Below are 18761 nucleotides of genomic sequence, written 5' to 3'. Positions count from 1 at the left end.
AATGTGTTCTTTTTCCTTGTTGAAATGTATAAAATTTATCTTCTGGGAGAATACATACAGGGTGCTTTGTGATTTACCTCAGAGTAGATGGCAGGCACACTTGATTTACTTCATTGTTGGTTCAAGAGAAGGAAGACAATTATCTGGTGGTAATTACCCTCGTGGCCATAAAGAGAATTTGACCAAATGTCTCCTGGAATTGAGAGGAACCCCAATTCATCCAGCTTGATCTTGGGACTCTGTTCCAGGCTGGCAGGCTGGGGGATGGAGATGTCAAGGGTAGCATGTGAAAAATGCTGTTTCTGCTCTCACCATCATGGGGAGGTGGGAAAGGAACAACTGTCATGAAGAGAGGTGACCCAGGAAAAAGGGAACAATTTCCTGGCTTCTTCCCAGTACTCCAGACCCTAGGGGCCTCTACAGCAATGAAATTACATTGTTTGTCATGAGCCTGACTCAACCGGATGTGAAGGAAGAAGGGTTATATGTATGTAGCATTCAGAAAAGCTGATACAACCAACTCTTATTGAAATGAAGCAGAAAATGTTCAATCACACACAATCAAAACAAAACCACTGGGCCTGCAGTCCTGTCTGTCAACGAACAGCTGAGGCCCAACAGTGCTGGCTGCCACATGGAAGTCAACATCCCCCTTCTGTCTCCCCATGTTTTTTTACCCCATTCCTGCACCACCGGTTTCCCTATAAGCTTTAATGCTCAGAAGCTGAGTCTATAGACAAGGGATTTAGCCTATCTCTGAAACCCGGGGTGACAACTCCGTGGAAGTACTGGGGTATAACCTAAGACAGTCATTTTTTTGTTTTTTGTTTTTCGGTTTTTTGTTTTGTTTTGGTTTGTTTGTGCTCTGTCTCACTCTGTCACCCAGGCTGGAGTGCAGTGGCCCAATCTCGGCTCACTGCAAACTCCGCCTCCCAGGTTTAAGCGATTCTCCTGCCTCAGCCTCCTGAGTAGCGGGGATTACAGGTGTGTGCCATCATGCCCGGCTAATTTTTATATTTTTAGTAGAGATGGAGTTTCACCCTGTTGGCCAGACTGGTCTCAAACTTGTGACCTCAAGCTATCTGCCCGCCTTGGCCTCCCGAAGTGCTGGGATTACAGACACGACCCATCACGCCCAGCCTAACCTGAGCCAATTCTAAGAATACTATTGTCATTGTTTCCATTTCACAGGAAAAGAAACCGAGGCACAGAGACGTTCCATAGCTTGATCAAGGGCACAGCTAGTAAGTGGCAGAGCTTGGATTCCAACACAGGCAGTGGAGCTCTAGAGTCCAAACTCATAACCACCCCATTAGCTGCCTCTGGGTATCAGATGGGCAAGCATTTTCTGAGTTGTAAACAAAAACCTTGGTCGGGTGAGGTGGCTCACACCTGTAATGCCAGCACTTTGGGAGGCTGAGGCAGGCAGATGGTGAGGTCAAGAGATGGAGACCATCCTGGTCAACATGGTGAAACCCCATCTCTACTAAAAATACAAAAATTAGCTGGGCATGGTGGCACGCGCCTGTAGTCCCCGCTACTGGGGAGGCTGAGGCAGGAGAATCACTTGAACCCAGGAGATGGAGGTTGCAGTGAGCCAAGATAGCGCCACTGCACTCCAGCCTGGTGACAGAGCGAGACTCCATCTCAAAAACAAACAAACAAACTAACTTCAGTGGACCCTGAAGGGCATATATTTCCAGGGAAGCCGACCCAACCAAGCACCCTATCTCTGCCCCAGGTCAGTGCTGGAGAAGGACCAGCCCTGATGCCTTCCATACCAGGCAAATACAAAGCAGAACTCGTCCTGGAGTGCTGTGCCCTTCATTATGGATAGCCAGGGAGGTCTTGATGATAGCTCGTGGCTTTCTGCCTTGCCTCCCCTTCCTCCTACAATGGTCTAGTGCCATGATTAAGAGCAGACACTGGAGCCAGACCATCTGTCTCTGGATCTGGCTCTACTTTACACATGAAGTGGGTAGCAGCTACCTCATAGTGCTTGTGGTATGTGATGAGTTTGTACATGTAAAGTGCTTAGTATAGTGTCTGGCACACAGTACATGCTAACTAAATGTCAGCTGTAATTGATAATGATTCCTCACTTTATCAGCTCTATATCTTCCTCCCATGCCGAGGTTCTCAAGCATCCTGATTATTTTGTTTTGATCAATTCCCGTTTTGGAGGGACTTTATCTTCAGAGGACAAAACTGATCCTAAGGAGGGAAGCAATAACGGAGGATTTCGGGCATCACAGCAGGCTCGTGGAAAGTCTTTCAGGAATAGGAGCTCTCCTGGGAACACTGATGTTGCCGAGGTGCGTGGGTGTTTGCTGCACTTGCCTCTAGAGTCTGGAAGGAAGATGGGGTAACTAGTGGCAGCATCCCAGTCTTGGGGAGAATGAGAAGCAGGTCCCATGGATGCTTTTGCCTCTCCTCTCCTTTCCGCTTCCACAGACACGTCCCCTCATTCATTCTAGGCCCCCCTCTCCCACTCAGGACTCGGGTGACTTGGCCTATCTGCTAGGAGAGTAATTGAATTTCATGCAAGATTAATGGTTATTGTCCTCAAATGGCATCACTCACTGGATCTGCACTGCAAACCCCTGTTCCCCATCTGTGGGGCCAGAGCTAGCACAAGAGGAAGACTGGCCTGAAGGCAAGAGGCATGGCCAGTGGTAAGGCTCCTGTCCTGACTGGCTCAAGGAGAAAAGCAATACCTAGGGCCGGGCGCGGTGGCTCAAGCCTGTAATCCCAGCACTTTGGGAGGCCGAGACGGGTGGATCACGAGGTCAGGAGATCGAGACCATCCTGGCTAACACGGTGAAACCCCACCTCTACTAAAAAATACAAAAAACTAGCCAGGCGAGGTGGCGGGCGCCTGTAGTCCCAGCTACTCGGGAGGCTGAGGCAGGAGAATGGCGTAAACCCGGGAGGTGGAGCTTGCAGTGAGCTGAGATCCGGCCACTGCACCCCAGCCTGGGCGACAGAGCAAGACTCCGTCTCAAAAAAAAAAAAAAAAAGAAAAGCAATACCTAGAACTGAGCCATGGTGAGGAGGTTGGACTGGGGCTGAGATAGAGAGCTGAGAAGGAGAGCTGGAATCAGAGCACTACCCCAGGGCCTGGGACTCAGTCTGATAGAAGAGATGCCTGGCCTGGGCAGAGGCTCTTGTATGGCAGAGCCTTCTCCCTGTGTCCCAGACCACATTCACTTCCAGGCATCATCATCCAGCACTATTACATTTACAAAGAGCTCTGATACCCATAATCCCACTCAATCCTCAGGAGAGCATGTGGGGTGGTAACTGCTCTTATTTTTTTTTTTTTTTTTTTTGAGACGGAGTCTTGCTCTGCCGCCCAGGCTGGAATACAGTGGCCGGATCTCAGCTCACTGCAAGCTCCGCCTCCCGGGTTCACGCCATTCTCCTGCCTCAGCCTCCCGAGTAGCTGGGACTATAGGCGCCTGCCACCTCGCCCGGCTAGTTTTTTGTATTTTTAGTAGAGACGGGGTTTCACCGTGTTAGCCAGGATGGTCTCGATCTCCTGACCTCGTGATCCGCCCATCTCGGCCTCCCAAAGTGCTGGGATTACAGGCTTGAGCCACCGCGCCCGGCCGGTAACTGCTCTTATGTCTGTGAAAACAGTCTCAGAAAAGTTGTCAATCCTGCATTCACTGAAACATTTATTAGGTGCTTGCTGTATGCCAGGAAATAAATCTAGCTCGCCTGATTCAGGACCAGTGTTCTTTCCACGTATTTGCTTCAATATGTTGATTCCTTCTTCCCTCTCCTCCTAAATTTGCCTCCCAAACACTCCCCTTCTGTTGTGATTTTGAAATGCCTACAGTTCTTTGATACCCTTCCCTTCAGAAAATGGAGTCTAAAACCCCTCCCTTTGAATGTAGGCTGGGCTGCCTTCCAATAGAATAAACTGGAAATGATGGCGTGCAACTTCAGAGGAGGCTGGCCCATAACAGGCACTGCAGCTTCCTGCTTCTTTTCTCTGTCCCTCTCTCTCTTTGTCTCTCTCTGATCACCTGCTCTAGGGGAAGCCAGCTGCCAGGTCAGAGGAGAAACAGAGGTCTCTGACCAACAGACATGTGAAATAAGTTTGGGAGTAGATCCTCCATGTCCAGCTGACATCTTGACTGCAGCCTCATGACAGACCCTGAGCTAGCTGAGACCTCTTTAAGCTGTTCTTGGATTTCTGACCCTCAGAAATTGTGTGATCTCACAATCATAAATGATTGTTTTTGGGTTTTGTTGTTTGTTTGTTTTGAGACAGTGTCTCACTCTGTTACCCAGGTTGGAATGCAGTGGTGCAATCACAGCTTACTGCAGTCTCAACTTCCTGGTCTCTAGCAATCCTCCAGCCTCAGCCTCCCAAAGTGTTGGGATTACAGGTGTGGGCCACTGCACCTGGCCAAATGTTTGCTGTTTTAAGTTGCTGAGCTGTGGGGTAATTTTTATGCAGAACAGATCACCAACACATCTTTCCCACTGTGGAAACACCCTCATCTCCCAAAGCTAACCCCTTTGGGCAGTGTGAGTCATTTAAAAGTTTATTTTTTTCTTATATTCAGCTGAGATAGTAAAGGGAGTCAGAATTCTGGGTTCAAACATCTGTGGTTGCTGCTTTCTAGCTGTGGTACACAGAGCAAGTTATTTAACCTCTCTGGGTCTCAGTTTCACATCTGTCAAACAATGATGATGCCTTCCTGGAAAGGAAGACTGTAGAGATTGAACACATCTGACCCAATGCTGGGCACTCGGTGGGTGCCTGCTAAATCTGAGTTCCCTCTGGCCCTGCTAACTTTCTGATTCCTGACTCTACTCGCAAGCTCCCAAGTCCCTGCCCAAAGAGGCTGGGACTAGGATCACAGTTTTAAGAGCACCTCGCTGGGTGCGGTGGCTCACGCCTGTAATCCCAGCACTTTGGGAGGCTGAGACAGGCGGATCACGAGGTCAGGAGATCGAGACCATCCTGGCTAACACGGTAAAACCCCATCTCTACTAAAAATACAAAAATTAGCCAGGCGTGGTGGCGGGCACCTGTAGTCCCAGCTACTCGGGAGGCTGAGGCAGGAGAATGGGTGAACCTGGGAGGCGGAGCTTGCAGTGAGTGGAGATCGTGCCACTGCACTCCAGCCTGGGCAACAGAGCCAGACTCCATCATCAAAAAAAAAAAAAAAAGAGCTCCTCAGCCTCCTCCTGCAACAGGAGACAGAGGAGAGGGGCTGTACCAGGGATCCCCCTTCAGTGTGAACATGAGAGATTTGTCCACAAAAGGAAGTAGGGTGTGCTGCTGGAAAGGTCCCAGGGAACCTTAACAGAGATGTATTGGCTAGGCTTGGGCTCTAGTCTAGCTACACCAACACCTCCTCCCAGGGTGAAAGGAGTCTAGTTTGCCACTCACCAGGTCACTGTGAGTGAAAACAGCTATTATTTCTGAGGCTTTCCCAATTTCTTTTCTTTTTCACCAGTTTTCTTTCCCCAATCCCTTTAAATTTTTTTTTTTTTTTTTTTTTTTTTTTTTTTTTTTTTTTTTTTTTTTGAGACGGAGTCTTGCTCTGCCGCCCAGGCTGGAGTACAGTGGCCGGATCTCAGCTCACTGCAAGCTCCGCCTCCCGGGTTCACGCCATTCTCCTGCCTCAGCCTCCCGAGTAGCTGGGACTACAGGCGCCTGCCACCTCGCCCGGCTAGTTTTTTGTATTTTTAGTAGAGACGGGGTTTCACCGTGTTAGCCAGGATGGTCTCGATCTCCTGACCTCGTGATCCGCCCATCTCGGCCTCCCAAAGTGCTGGGATTACAGGCTTGAGCCACCGCGCCCGGCCCTAAATTTTTTTAAAATTTATTTTAATCACAAATAATATATGAAAAATAGTAACAGCTAACATTCCCCAAGAACTTAGCAGCCAAGGTTCCAAGATGGCTGTGTCTCATAATCACTCTGTGAGGTAGATTACTATAACTAGCCCCATTTTACAGATGACAAAGCCAAGGCAAATGGGTTAAGTAAATTGTCCCAGGTCACACAGAGGCAGAAAGAAGCTAATAGAAAATGAAGCTTCAGGGTCAGTAGCTCATTTATACAAGCTGCTCCAAGACTCTGTATTTAACTTTGTATTCATATTTAATAGTTCTTTTCTTTTTTTTTTTTTTTTTTTTTTTTTTGAGACGGAGTCTCGCTCTGTCGCCCAGGCTGGAGTGCAGTGGCCGGATCTCAGCTCACTGCAAGCTCCGCCTCCTGGATTTACGCCATTCTCCTGCCTTAGCCTCCCGAGTAGCTGGGACTACAGGCACCCACCACCTCACCCGGCTAGTTTTTTGTATTTTTTAGTAGAGACGGGGTTTCACCGTGTTCGCCAGGATGGTCTCGATCTCCTGACCTCGTGATCCGCCCGTCTCGGCCTCCCAAAGTGCTGGGATTACAGGCTTGAGCCACCGCGCCCGGCCAATAGTTCTTTTCTTAAAGAAGGTAATGAAAACTTAATGCGGTAACAAGAGGTCAGTGTGCTGTTTTCTTGCAGATATTTTAAAAATACATTTACATCTATAAACACACACGGAAATAAATGCTCCCCTACTGTGTGTATGGCTGGCACCCAGCTCCTTTAACACAACATCTTGACTGATTCCACTTTTCTAACCATTGTGTGGTGTGCACCACTGATGCTCTACTTTATTTACCAGCCTTTCTGAAGTTGAGCCCTCTGCTCCCCTCCTCTGACTCTGGCCGCTCACTGGGGTTCCCACCCTCTTCGCAGCTTTTTCTCCCTTCGCCATGTCCCCTACGCTGTTTCCCCTCTCATACAGCCCCTTTGCCTGTGTCCTCACTACTTCATGCCCCAATTCCTTCCTGCCTCCCGCGTTTCTCCTCTCTCCTGGCCACCCCGCCCCGTCCTTCACCGCCCACCCTGTTTCCCCCGCTCGCTGCCCGCTCTCTCCCACTCCAGCTTCCTCCGGGCCTGCTACGTTACCCTAATTCACAGCACCCCATCCTTCCGCCCTCACTGCCCGCATCTCCCGCCCCCACCCTCCGCGCCCCTCCGCGGCCAGGAGGGAGCGCACAGCCGGCGGGCTGCGACGCGCGCTGACAGTGTAATGAATGGCTTCAGCTGTAATTAGCGACCCCGCGGCTAATCACGATGTACATTTACATTTTAAGTGCTGCAGAGGGAGCGGGGGAAGAGGAGGGGACCGGCAGGAGGGGATGCGGGCCTTTTCGGCGTTCTCCCTTCACCGACTGTGGAGAGCAGTGAATGCGAGTGTTCTACAGCAGTTTAGGAGGATGGGGGCGGTGGGGTCATAGAGGGCCAACCTGGCCGGACGCAGAACCGCCCTGTCCTCGCCCTACACAAACCCGAAGCTCCCAGGACTCTTCCTCCAAATGACAGAACTCCGCCTAATCCCTTCCAAGTGATCTTGCTGCCCAAGCTTGCATACCCCCGGGGACGGAGAGCTCGCTCCTTCCACAACCAGCCCGTTCCAAAGTTACTTCCAGCCTTTCGGGGACTTTTTCTCAGGGCCTGACCTTACACAGCCCTCGGCTCTCCACGCCCCGCTACGCGCTGCGGACAGTCTTTGTATCTTCCCAAGGCTGCTGTGCCTCTAGCCCCCACCGCTGTGTGGGGCCCACGGAGACTGGAGCGAGACCGAAGTCCTGGTTCGGAGCATACCCCGAGGGTTCCTGATTCCACCAGGAGACGGGGAGAGGGTCAGCCATTCACACACTGGCGTGCCAAGGTCCAGGCGCCGCAGCCACTCCCAAGAAGTGGTAAGGGGGTAAACCCCGGTTCTGAACAGCAGGGACCGAGAGCCGCTCCCAGGAAGTGGTAAGGGGGTAAACCCTAGTTTTGAACAGCAGGGACTGAGAGCTGCTGCTGATGCCCAGGAGGTGAGAACAGCGGGAGGAGACAGAATATAGTCTGGCAGCCTCATCTCCAACTGAGGCCCAGCAATCCCAGGCACCGTCATGCCCCCAGCACTTTTCCGGTTGCCTGCCAGCCCCAGCTCTCTGTGTCCCTCCCCGCCACGCCCCGTCACAGTCCCCTGGCTGGGACCAGATCTGCCGACCTCCCTCAGTCCTGACTGCGTGGGGCCGGTGGAAGGAGGACAGGCGAGGCCCGAGGGCAGTTTTAGGGAGGGTAGGGCCCCTTCTCAGACCCCCTCCCTTCCATCAGTAGTCCTGACAGCCCCAATCTCATCTTTCTCTAATGCTTCTCTCTCCCGGCAGGAGACCCCGGGCCTCTCCTTCGGTCCGAGGAGTTTCCGAAGAGAGGCATCCAGTAGCTCTATAATGCCCCTAGGGCTTCAACTCCCCATCTTCCTCCCTTCTTTCTCTCTTTTATTTTTTTAAAGTCTTTCTTTTTCATTTTTGTGGGTACATAATAGGTGTCTATATTTAGAGGGTACATGAGATGTTTTGATACAGGCATGCAATGCATAATAATCACAGCATGGAGAATGGGCTTTCCCTCCCTTCTCTTTCTTTTTTATTTTATTTAATTAATTAATTTTTTTTTTTTTTTTTTGAGACATAGTTTTACTCTGTCACCCTGGGTGAAGTGCAGTGGCGTGATCTCGGCTCACTGCAGCCTTCAGCTCCCGGGTTCAAGCGCTTCTCCTGCCTCAGCTTCCTGAGCAGCTGGGATTACAGGCGCGCGCCACCACACCCAGCTGATTTTTGTATGTTTAATGGAGACGGGTTTTCACCATGTTGGCTAGGCTGGTCTCGAACTCCTGACCTCAAGTAATCCGCCCGCCTCGGCCTCTCAAAGTGCTGGGATTACAGGTGTGAGACACCGCGCCCGGCCCCTCCCTTCTGTTTCTTAAAACCTGCGTTCACCCAGCCTCCGTTCGAAAAAAGACCCACTGGATCTCAAGGGGCCAAGGTTGCCTGATCGAATTTCGCCTGGGAGGAAGGGGGCGGCCACGTTGGCATGGCATCGTGCCTGGCTCACCCTAAAGCGCGCAGCCCTAAGGGTGGGCTCTCGGGCATAGGTGGAGCGAGCCTACCGCCTTTTCAGAAGAGGTCTCGCCCGCTTCCTCACGCGCCTCGGGGAACAGCTTGGCCCAAAGCCTCACTCCTCACGTCCCAGGGGTGGACGGGGGTCCGGGAGCCTCGAGCTCTAGACAGGCGTGGCGAGGCTGAAGCCTGGGTCTCCCGCGCCCCGCGAGGACCACGCCGCGACGTAGTCGCCCGAGGGGAGGCGCGGAGTGGAGCCGCAGCCAGCTCCTCCCGCACTCTGCTGACCGCGCACTAGCTGTCCTTGAGGCAAGAATACTTGGGAGCGGAAAAAAGGTGGGGGTGTTCCCCAGCGGGGAGAGGAGGGGCGAGGCCCCAGCAAGCCTCTCGGAAATCTCTCCCTGGGAGGGGACGAGGGGCGGCCTTCAACTGCAACCGGGAAGGGCTAGGATACCGGGTTTGAAGCGGTGTTTGCACCGCAAGCGCAGCTTTTATTTAGGCTGCCGGTTTGTGAGGGTTGGCTCGGAGAGCGCTGATGGCGATTGTAGTGGAACTTCACCTTCACCTGCCCATGCGCCCCGCAGCGCGCCCGCTCCCACGCCCGCGTAGCTGAGGACACGGACTTGCCACGAAAGGCTGGTGAGGCTGGGGCCCGGGCGGGCCGGGCCGGGCCGGGTCAGGGGAGGGGCCTGGCGGCAGGGGCGGGGCCTCAGCTAAAGGCGCGGAGCACCGGGCGCCGAGAGTGCGGAGTAGAGCGGCGCCCGCTCTAGAGAAGCGGGGCCGAGATCGCGCCGTCCCAGCCCGCCCGCCGGCGTCCGAGCTGCTTCCGCGCCCTTACCCCTGCGGGCCCTTGCAGGGCGAGACCGGCGGCCATGCAGCCCCGGGGTTGAGGCCGCCCCATGGCAAAGCCGGCGGTCCCGGCGACGACGGCGCATGGAGAACTTCCGTAAGGTGCGCTCCGAAGAGGCGCCGGCGGGGGGCGGGGCCGAGGGGGGCGGCCCGGGCTCTGGCCCCTTCGCAGACCTGGCGCCGGGCGCGGTGCACATGCGGGTCAAGGAAGGCAGCAAGATCCGGAACCTGATGGCCTTCGCCACCGCCAGCATGGCGCAGCCAGCCACGCGCGCCATCGTCTTCAGCGGCTGCGGCCGGGCCACCACCAAAACCGTCACGTGCGCCGAGATCCTCAAGCGCCGCCTGGCGGGCCTGCACCAGGTCACGCGGCTGCGCTACCGGAGCGTGCGCGAGGTGTGGCAGAGCCTCCCGCCTGGGCCCACGCAGGGTCAGACGCCTGGCGAGCCGGTCGCTAGTCTCAGCGTACTTAAGAACGTGCCCAGCCTCGCCATCCTACTTTCCAAGGACGCGCTGGATCCGCGACAGCCCGGCTACCAGCCCCCGAACCCCGATCCTGGTCCGTCGTCCCCGCCAGCCGCGCCAACGTCCAAGAGGAGCCTAGGGGAACCCGCAGCTGGAGAAGGCTCCGCGAAGCGATCGCAACCCGAGCCAGGGGCTGCGGACGAGGATCGGACGGCCTAAAACTCCGAACTGTGGGCAGGATCTTCCGCCAGCGCCTCCACCCTCAAATGCACCTCCAGCCTTTCACTCCTCGGTCCTCCGGAGCCCACAACCTGGACACAGCTCAAGGCAGGTAGCATGGACCTTAAGGCGACAAGAGAGGGGCCCCAGAAGTGGCAGGAGAGGATCCCCGACGACCTTAGGGAAACTTCGTGCGATGATTGCTGCTTATGCCCGTGTTGCCTGAAGACACGGAACTTCACCTTCACCTTTTCTGGGACCTTCTTTGGGGGAGAATGGTGGACAGTGGGATTCTGGAAACTTGATTGGGACCCCCAAGGGTTAAAGCCACCCAGCATTCACGAAGGGCACCTGGAATGTGGAAGCCGAGAAGAGTTATTGGAATCACCCCCACCGTTGACAGAGAAGGCAGGGGGTGAGACTTGACTGCTTGAGGGTAGGAGAGTCTGAGATGTGGGGGTCCTATTCCACTCCCCGCCCTGGGACAGTTTTCCTTTCTAGTTTTCCTTCCCCTGCTTCAGAGGAGCATCTCTGAGGGTTCTAGCTCTTTTAACACCCCTTTTCCCCCTGCTGGCCCAGAGGGAGACCCAGGACTGAACTCTCCAGGCCTCCTCCCCTGAGCCCTGCAACTGGAGTCTTGCTTCCAATAAAACAAGCACAAAAATGGCTCTGTCCCCAAATTTTTTTCTAACCACCCGCCTGTGCAGAGACAGCTCTGGCCTGGCCCTTTGTGTCTCCCCTCCCCTCCAGCCTTGCGTCCTGATCCTTTGGAGTCTTCAGGGTCAGGCATAGAGACTGGACAGCTTCAAAATGGTGCAAGGCACTTCCCAGTCCCTGGCTTTTTCCTCTCTCCTCCCCCACTCTGCCCTCCCGGGCTGGCCCTGGCCTCAGCGGCTGTGGCCCATGGGGGCCCATGCTCCCCTGTACATCACCACTAAGGGAAAGGGAGTGGCACATTGCTTTTCTGGGAGGGAAAGGAAGGAGTGGAAGGAGAGCATGGATGAACTCTCCTGGAGGTCACTGCAAAGGGTGGCAGACCCTGCTGAGGTCCCTGAACCTGCAGCCTCCAGACAATAAACTGAACCTTACCCAGAAGGCTGGCACAAAGCCCCCAGCTCCGTGAGTAGGATCTCCCCTTCGCTGCCCTCTCTCTGAGAAAGGACAGCACACCCTTGGGAAAAGGGGAGGAGAGAGACTGAGCACAAATCCACTGCTGGAAATTACTATTCAGCAGAGAAGCTGGGACTTGGGCTGTGAATCACTGCAGGCCTCCTGATAAGCTGCTGCCTCCAGCCCTGCACAGCTGTCTGTTGAGAGATAACAGCCTCATAAGCTTCTCTGCCCAACTCTAAGCCAGCTGGGGAGTGGGGGTGGTGCTGTGTGCTGGAAGAGCTCTGGTGAGTTGGGGGTGGGATACAGCCCCAGGATCTCAGAAGTAGATCTCATCCCATGCAACTCAGCAGCACCCCTGGAAAGGGGGAGATGCGGAAGAATGTATTTATAAGTCATTTTGCTGGCAGAACCCTGAAATAAATCCTGCTGGTGACAAGAGATACGTTCTGTGGCTGACTGGAGGGGCTCTTTAGGGAGGTTTCCCTCTCCTGCAGTTATCTCTGCTTGAGCTTTGGATCAGTGAGCTTTGTCATCCAGACTTTTTCCCTCGTTGCTCTCCCCAAATTCCTGCTCTTGATGAGTCCCTGGAGAGGGCCAAGGGGTTTGGGTGTGCTTGTCTGACCCTCTCAGGGGTGGCCCAGGAAGCATGGAAAGAATGTAAACTGTCCTGACAAGATGCCCTAGCTTCTCCTGGACTTCAGCATCTAAAGGCAGTGATAAAACTTGGACAAGGTCCTGCATGGTAGAAGCTTAAGGGAGACTGGTCTTGGTTCTAAAAAGGGGCCAACTTTCCAAGACCACTAGTGACTGATTGCTGGGTTACCAGGACTATGAAAGCAGTGCCTGAGGCCGGGCGTGGTGGTTCATGCCTGTAATCCTGTAATCCCAGCACTTTGGGAGGCCGAGGCGGGTGAATCATGAGGTCAGGAGTTTGAGACCAACCTGGCCAACATGGTGAAACCCCATCTCTACTCTAAATACAAAAAATTAGCCAGGCGTGGTGGTGAACACCTAATCCCAGCTATTCAGGAGGCTGAGGCAGGAGAATCACTTGAACCGGGGGATGGAGGTTGCAGTGAGCCGAGATGGCCCCACTGCACTCCAGCCTGGGCGACAGTGCAAGACTCCGTCTCAAAAAAAAAAAAAGAAAGCAGGGCCTGCTAGTCTTGTTACGGAGATAAGGCTGCAATGGATTTCTTTTTTTATTTTTATTTTTTGTTGAGACAGAATCTCATTCTGTCCCACGGGCTGGAGTGCAGTAGCTCAATCTCTGCTCACTATAAGCTCTGCCTCCCGGGTTCAAGTGATTCTCCTGCCTCAGCCTCCCGAGTAGCTGGGATTACAGGCATGCACCACCACACTCAGCTAATTTTTGTATTTTTAGTAGAGACGGGGTCTCACCATGTTGGCCAGGCTGGTCTCAAACACCTGACCTCTGGTGATCCACCCACCTAGTGCTGGGATTACAGGTGTGAGCCACCATGCCCGGCCTTTTTATTTATTTATTTATTTATTTATTTAATTTTTTTTTTTTTTTTTTTTGAGAAGGAATCTCGCTCTGTCACCAGGCTGGAGTGCAGTGGTGCAATCTCAGCTCTCCTGGGTTTAAGCGATTCTCCTGCTTCAGCCTCTGGAGTAGCTGGAATTACAGGTGTGGACTACCATGCCCGGCTAATTTTTTTATTAGTAGAGATGGGGTTTCACCATGTTGGCCAGGCTGGTCTCGAACTCCTGAACTCAGGTGATCCACCCGCCTCAGCCTCCCAACGTGCTGGGATTACAAGCGTGAGTCACTGCACCCGACCTCTTTTTATTTTTTTATTTTATTTTGAGACAGTCTCACTCTGTCGCCCAGGCTGGAGTACAGTGGCACAATCTTGGCTCACTGCCAACTCTGCCTCCCAGGTTCAAGTAATCCTCCTGCCTTAGCCTCCTGAGTAGCTGGGATTACAGGTGTGGGCAACCGTGAGCAGCTAATTTTTTGTATTTTTATTAGAGACGGGGTTTCACCATGTTGGCCAGGCTGGTCTTGAACTTCTGGCCTCAAGTGATCCACCTGCCTCAGCCTCCCAAAGTGTTGGGATTACAGGGGTGAGCCACCACCCCCAGCCTGCAGTGTATTTCTCTTGATGAGACGGAAAAGTTCCCTTCCAGCCCAGAAACCTATCCTGGGGGATAGAGAAGAGAGGAACATGTTTATCCAGCATCAAAGCATTAACCTTCCCCCAAGCAGGTAACGAAACACTTTCTTTTCCGCACCTCCGCGACACCCCAGCAAGTTTGGTTCCGAAGCTTTCAGTAGGTGGGCTGTAGGTCCGAAGCTTTGGTTCCGAAGCTTTCAGTAGGTGCGCTGACTCACCAATGGGACCCAGCATGTATGAGCACCCCATCTCTGCCCTGCTGATTTCTGGCCCCACTGACCTAGGAGCAGACTCCAAAAGAAGGTGACAGATGTTCCTCTACCAGCTCCAAACCACCAAGGCTGAAGTGGGAACCTCAGAAGTCCTGGGATAAAGGGAGGGGTGGCTAGGGGAGCACCTCAGAGACAAGGCCCACTTCAGGAGCCAACTAGTGGCAGAGTGGGAGAGTCCCTCTTGTGAGACCCCATTTTTCCAATAGTGGTCTCTACCCAGGAACTTCCGGGACCCAGCCTGGTGCTTGCCTTGGCCCTGCCTTAGGACACTTCCAGACTAGGAGTGGCAGTGAAGTCTCACACCTAGAAAACTGTTAGTTCACAAAAATAAAATCCATTTGGAAACATAAAAGTATATAATGCAAGGCCCAGAGCTCATGGTCAGATGGGTGGTGGACTTCCACTTGGGCCTTCATTCATTCAGCAAGCATTCATTGTTGTACCAGGACCCAGTCTAGGAATGGGGTGGGGCGGGGTACAGAATCACAGCATAATCAGACATTGTACCTCAAAGAGGGCCCAGCCTTGGCCAGGCGTGGTGACTCACGCCTGCAATCCCAGCACTTTGGGAGGCAGAGACGGGGGGATCACCTGAGGTCAGGAGCTCCAGACCGGCCTGACCAATATGGTGAATACAAAATTAGCCGGGCATGGTGGCGGGCGCCTGTGATCCCAGCTACTTAGGAGGCTGAGGAAGGAGAATTGCTCGAACCCAGGAGGTGGAGGTTGCAGTGAGCTGAGATGCACCATTGCACTCCAGCCTGGGTGACAGGGTGAGACTCCATCTCAAAAAAAAAAAAAAAAAAAAAAAAAAGGGCCTAGTCTAATGGAGAGAAAGACAAATAAGTTACAGCACAGTGTGATGATAGAAGATGGGAGCTCTGAGAAGGGGCACATATGTTGCCCAGAGGTGCTGATGGAGCTGGTTCTCCAAGGATCAGGAGTTAGCCAGCTGACCAAGACTGGACAGGGAGCTCCAGGCAGAGAATAGTGGGTGCATATGATGCTGAGGCTTCCACAGGTGTCTGATGGATAGAAGAGATGGCAGAGGGCAGCATGTAGAGATGCAGGTAAACTAGAGTGGTAGGTGGGAGCCAGGTCACAGGGAAATGAGGAAGCCACTGGGAGCCAGGGAGTGCTCTGAGCCCAGGTCTGATTGGTGTTTGAGAAGGATCCTTCTGACACCTTTGTAGGTGGGAATGGATCAGAAGGGGTCTGATTAGACCCTAGAGACAATGCAGGGATAAGAGATGAGACAGCGGCAATGTGGAGGGAGATGGGAGCAGATGTGAGAGCTACCCAGGCTAGGTAGGATTTCGCTGCCATTACAGCCAGGAAATGGGAGGGATTCTCCCTGAGCATTAACCCTGCCTGGTCAGGACTTGGTCTGCCTTTCTGGCACCCCAGGGGACATGCTATGTCAGGACCAAACAATGGAGTGATTCTTTTTTGTGGGAGGTGGGGATCTGCAGCTTCAAATTGGTAAATCTCTAAGAGCTGTTGTCCATTGCCATGAATATGCCAGAGTGTATTCACTGCACTGTTAGGGGCATACCTGGGCCAGACATACACTGCCCCCCCCCCCCACCCCTTGCCCTTCATCCCTCAAGCTGATTATTCAGTTTTGGTCATTGCTATGCCCACACTGACCACTAGGCGATGCTCTAGTCCCTCTATTTCACTGAGATGTTGACACACTCGCAGGTTTGAAACGCAAGAGAATGGTAGTTAGAAAGGCAAAGGAAAGGAAGGAGAATGAAGGAAGGGAGGAAAATGCAGCTGCAGGAGGGTCTCCTCGAAGGCATCAAGTTCCTTCCTTTCAGAGCACAGATACTAGTTTGTAAGTGTGCCCTCATTAGTCCTACCTTTTGGCTATTAGTCACCCTACTAACCCATAAGCCCATAATTGACTGGATCCTGCCTGCCTTGCTCCTTGCCCAGCTCCTGGCACATGAGAAGCTCTTAAAGAGTTGTTGATTGAATGGACTTGCTGCTGGTCAGGCACAGTGGGTCATGCCTGTAATCCCAGCATTTTGGGAGGCCAAGGTAGGCACTCTGATCACTTGAGCCCAGCCCAGGAGTTCGAGTCTAGCCCTGGAAAAATAGTGAGACACCATCTCTACAAAAAAAAAAAAAAAAAAAATTAGTTGGGTGTGGTGGTGTGTGCCTGCAGTTCAGTTACTCAGGAGACTGAGGTGGGAGGATTGCTTGAGTCTGGGAGGTCCAGTCTGCAATGAGCCATGATTACTCCACTGTTTCAAACAAGCAAAAGACTTTCTGAGCCAGGTTTCTGAACTGTTCTCATGTCACATAACAATTCTTAACCATCCAGCCAATGACAAAGCAGCAGTTGCTCACTGCAACTTCCGCCTCCTGGGTTCAAGTCATTCTCCTGCCTCAGCCTCTTGAGTAGCTGGGATGCGTTACCACGCATGCGTTACCACGCCTGGCCAATTTTTGTATTTTTGAAGAGATGGGGTTTCATCCTGTTGGCCAGGCTGTTCTCGAATTCCTGACCTCAGGTGGTCCACCTGCCTCGGCCTCCCAAAGGGCTGGGATTACAGGCATGAGCCACCGCACCTGGCCCGCTCTGGGTTTTAAGCCACCCAGCCTGTAGTACTTCATTATGGCAGCTAGGACTCTAATCCAACAAGTGTTCTCACAGCCTTCAGTGGGAATAGGGAAGACGAATGTGGGGTGGTTGCCAAGGCCCCTGTTATCAGAATTTCCAGCCCTGCACAGTGGGAAGGTCTCTGCTTTGCAGTCTTGTGCCAACAAATGTTATGTCTGATGTTGTATGGAAGAGATCATAGGCTTTGGAGGAAGTCAGTATGACTGAGGCTTTGGGCAAGTTAATTCTTCTCTGAGCCTCAGTTTTCTTGTTTGCAAAATAAACCAGATTACTGTGGAGATCAGGGAGATAATACTACCAGGACTCTTAACCTTGGCTCATTGTCAGAATCGCTTTGGACACTTGTTAAAAATACAGATTACTATCACTTCTCCACCTTTTGGCTAAAATTAAGTTTAAAAATACAGATTACTGGGCGAGCTTGGTGGCTCATACCTGTAATCCCAGCACTTTGGGAGGCCAAGGTGGGTGGATCACTTGAGGTCAGGAGTTCAACCTGGCCAACATGGCGAAAACCCATCATCACTAAAAATACAAAAATTAGCTGGGGCTTGGTGGTGTGGGCCTGTAACCCCAGCCACTTGGGAGGCTGAGGTGGGAGGATTGCTTGAACCCAGGAGGTGAAGGGTGCAGGAGGCTGAGATTGCGCCACTGCACTCCAGTCTAGGTGACAGAACAAGACCATGTCAAAAAAAAAAAAAAAAAAAGCCAGCACAATGGCTCACGCCTATAATGCCAACACTTTGGGAGGCCAAGGCAGGCAGATCACCTGAGGTCAGGAGTTTGAGAGCAGCCTGGCTAACATGACAAAACCCCGTCTCTACTAAAAATACAAAAAAAAAAGAAAAATTAGCTGGGAATGGTAGCCAGTGCCTGTAGTCCCAACTACTTGGGAGGCTGAGACAGGAGAATCACTTGAACCCGGGAGGCAGAGGTTGCAATGATCTGAGATCATGCCACTGCACTCCAGCCTGGGGACAGAACTATACTCTGTCTCAAAAACACAAAAACAAGCCAGGCGCGGTGGCTTACGCCTATAATCCCAGAACTTTGGGAGGCCAAAGTGGGCAGATCACTTGAGGTCAGGAGTTAGAGACCAACCTGGCCAACATGGCGAAACCCCGACTCTACTAAAAATAAAAATTAGCTGGGTGTGGTGGCAACCGCCTGTAGTCCCAGCTACTTGGGAGGTTGAGGCAGGAGAATCATTTGAACCTGGGAGGTGGAGGTTGCAGTGAGCAGAGATTGTGCCACCCTACTCCAGCCTGGGCAACAGAGGGAAACTCCATCTCAAAAACAAAACAAAACAAAACAACAACAAAAAAACAAAATGAAACAACAACAACAAAAAACAGATTACCTGGGCTAAACTCTAAACCAACAGGATCAGACTCTCCCAGGAGGGACCCGGGAATATACATTGTAATAAGATCTTCAGCTGATTTTGATGGTTCATCAACATTATCTCTGAGATGTTATGTAGCCACATTTATAGTGGTTAAGATAGGCACAAAATTAAATCCCCTTCTCTTACTTTTCACCTTCAGTGATGGTTTGAACAATGTTTCTGGAGAGAAACACTGTTAAAGAACTGCCACAGGCCGGGCACGGTGGCTCAAGCCTGTAATCCCAGCACTTTGGGAGGCCGAGACGGGTGGATCACGAGGTCAAGAGATCGAGACCATCCTGGCTAACACGGTGAAACCCTGTCTCTACTAAAAAATACAAAAAACTAGCTGGGTGAGAGGCTGAGGCAGGAGAATGGCGTGAACCTGGGAGGCGGAGCTTGCAGTGAGCTGAGATCCGGCCACTGCACTCCAGCCTGGACGACAGAGCAAGACTGTCTCAAAAAAAAAAAAAAGAACTGCCACAGTCTGGGGTGGTGGCGCAACCTGTAGTCCCAGCTGCTGGGGAGACTGAGGCAGGAGGATCACTTGAGTCCAGGAGTTCAACACCAGCCTGGGCAAAATAGCCAGACCCAGTGTCTTAAAAAATAAAAAGCAAAACAAAACAAAACTGCTAGGAGCTGCCCACTAGAGGTGGTGCTGGGAAATAGAGCCTCTAGCTCTGGGCTCAGGTAGCTGGAAGGGAAAGGAGGGAGAAC

The 18761-nt window shown here is 52.5% G+C and overlaps 2 protein-coding genes across 3 annotated transcripts in view; both read left to right on the top strand.

The window, feature by feature from the left end:
* The window catches only part of SCAMP2 (secretory carrier membrane protein 2), a 551928-nt gene that overhangs the window by 419347 nt on the left and 113820 nt on the right, over positions 1-18761 (top strand). The gene's annotated exons all lie outside the window — the stretch shown is intronic.
* Positions 9026-12052, top strand: RPP25 (ribonuclease P and MRP subunit p25). Its single transcript, XM_025390297.1, has one exon. The coding sequence runs from the start codon at positions 9900-9902 to the stop codon at positions 10497-10499; it is 600 nt and encodes a 199-aa protein (XP_025246082.1). The 5' UTR covers positions 9026-9899; the 3' UTR covers positions 10500-12052.

This window comes from Theropithecus gelada, chromosome 7a (genome assembly GCF_003255815.1).
Source record: "Theropithecus gelada isolate Dixy chromosome 7a, Tgel_1.0, whole genome shotgun sequence".
NCBI lineage: Eukaryota > Metazoa > Chordata > Mammalia > Primates > Cercopithecidae > Theropithecus > Theropithecus gelada.
The sequence above is the reverse complement of the archived record's forward strand: the minus strand, read 5'-3'. Positions and strand labels throughout refer to the sequence as shown.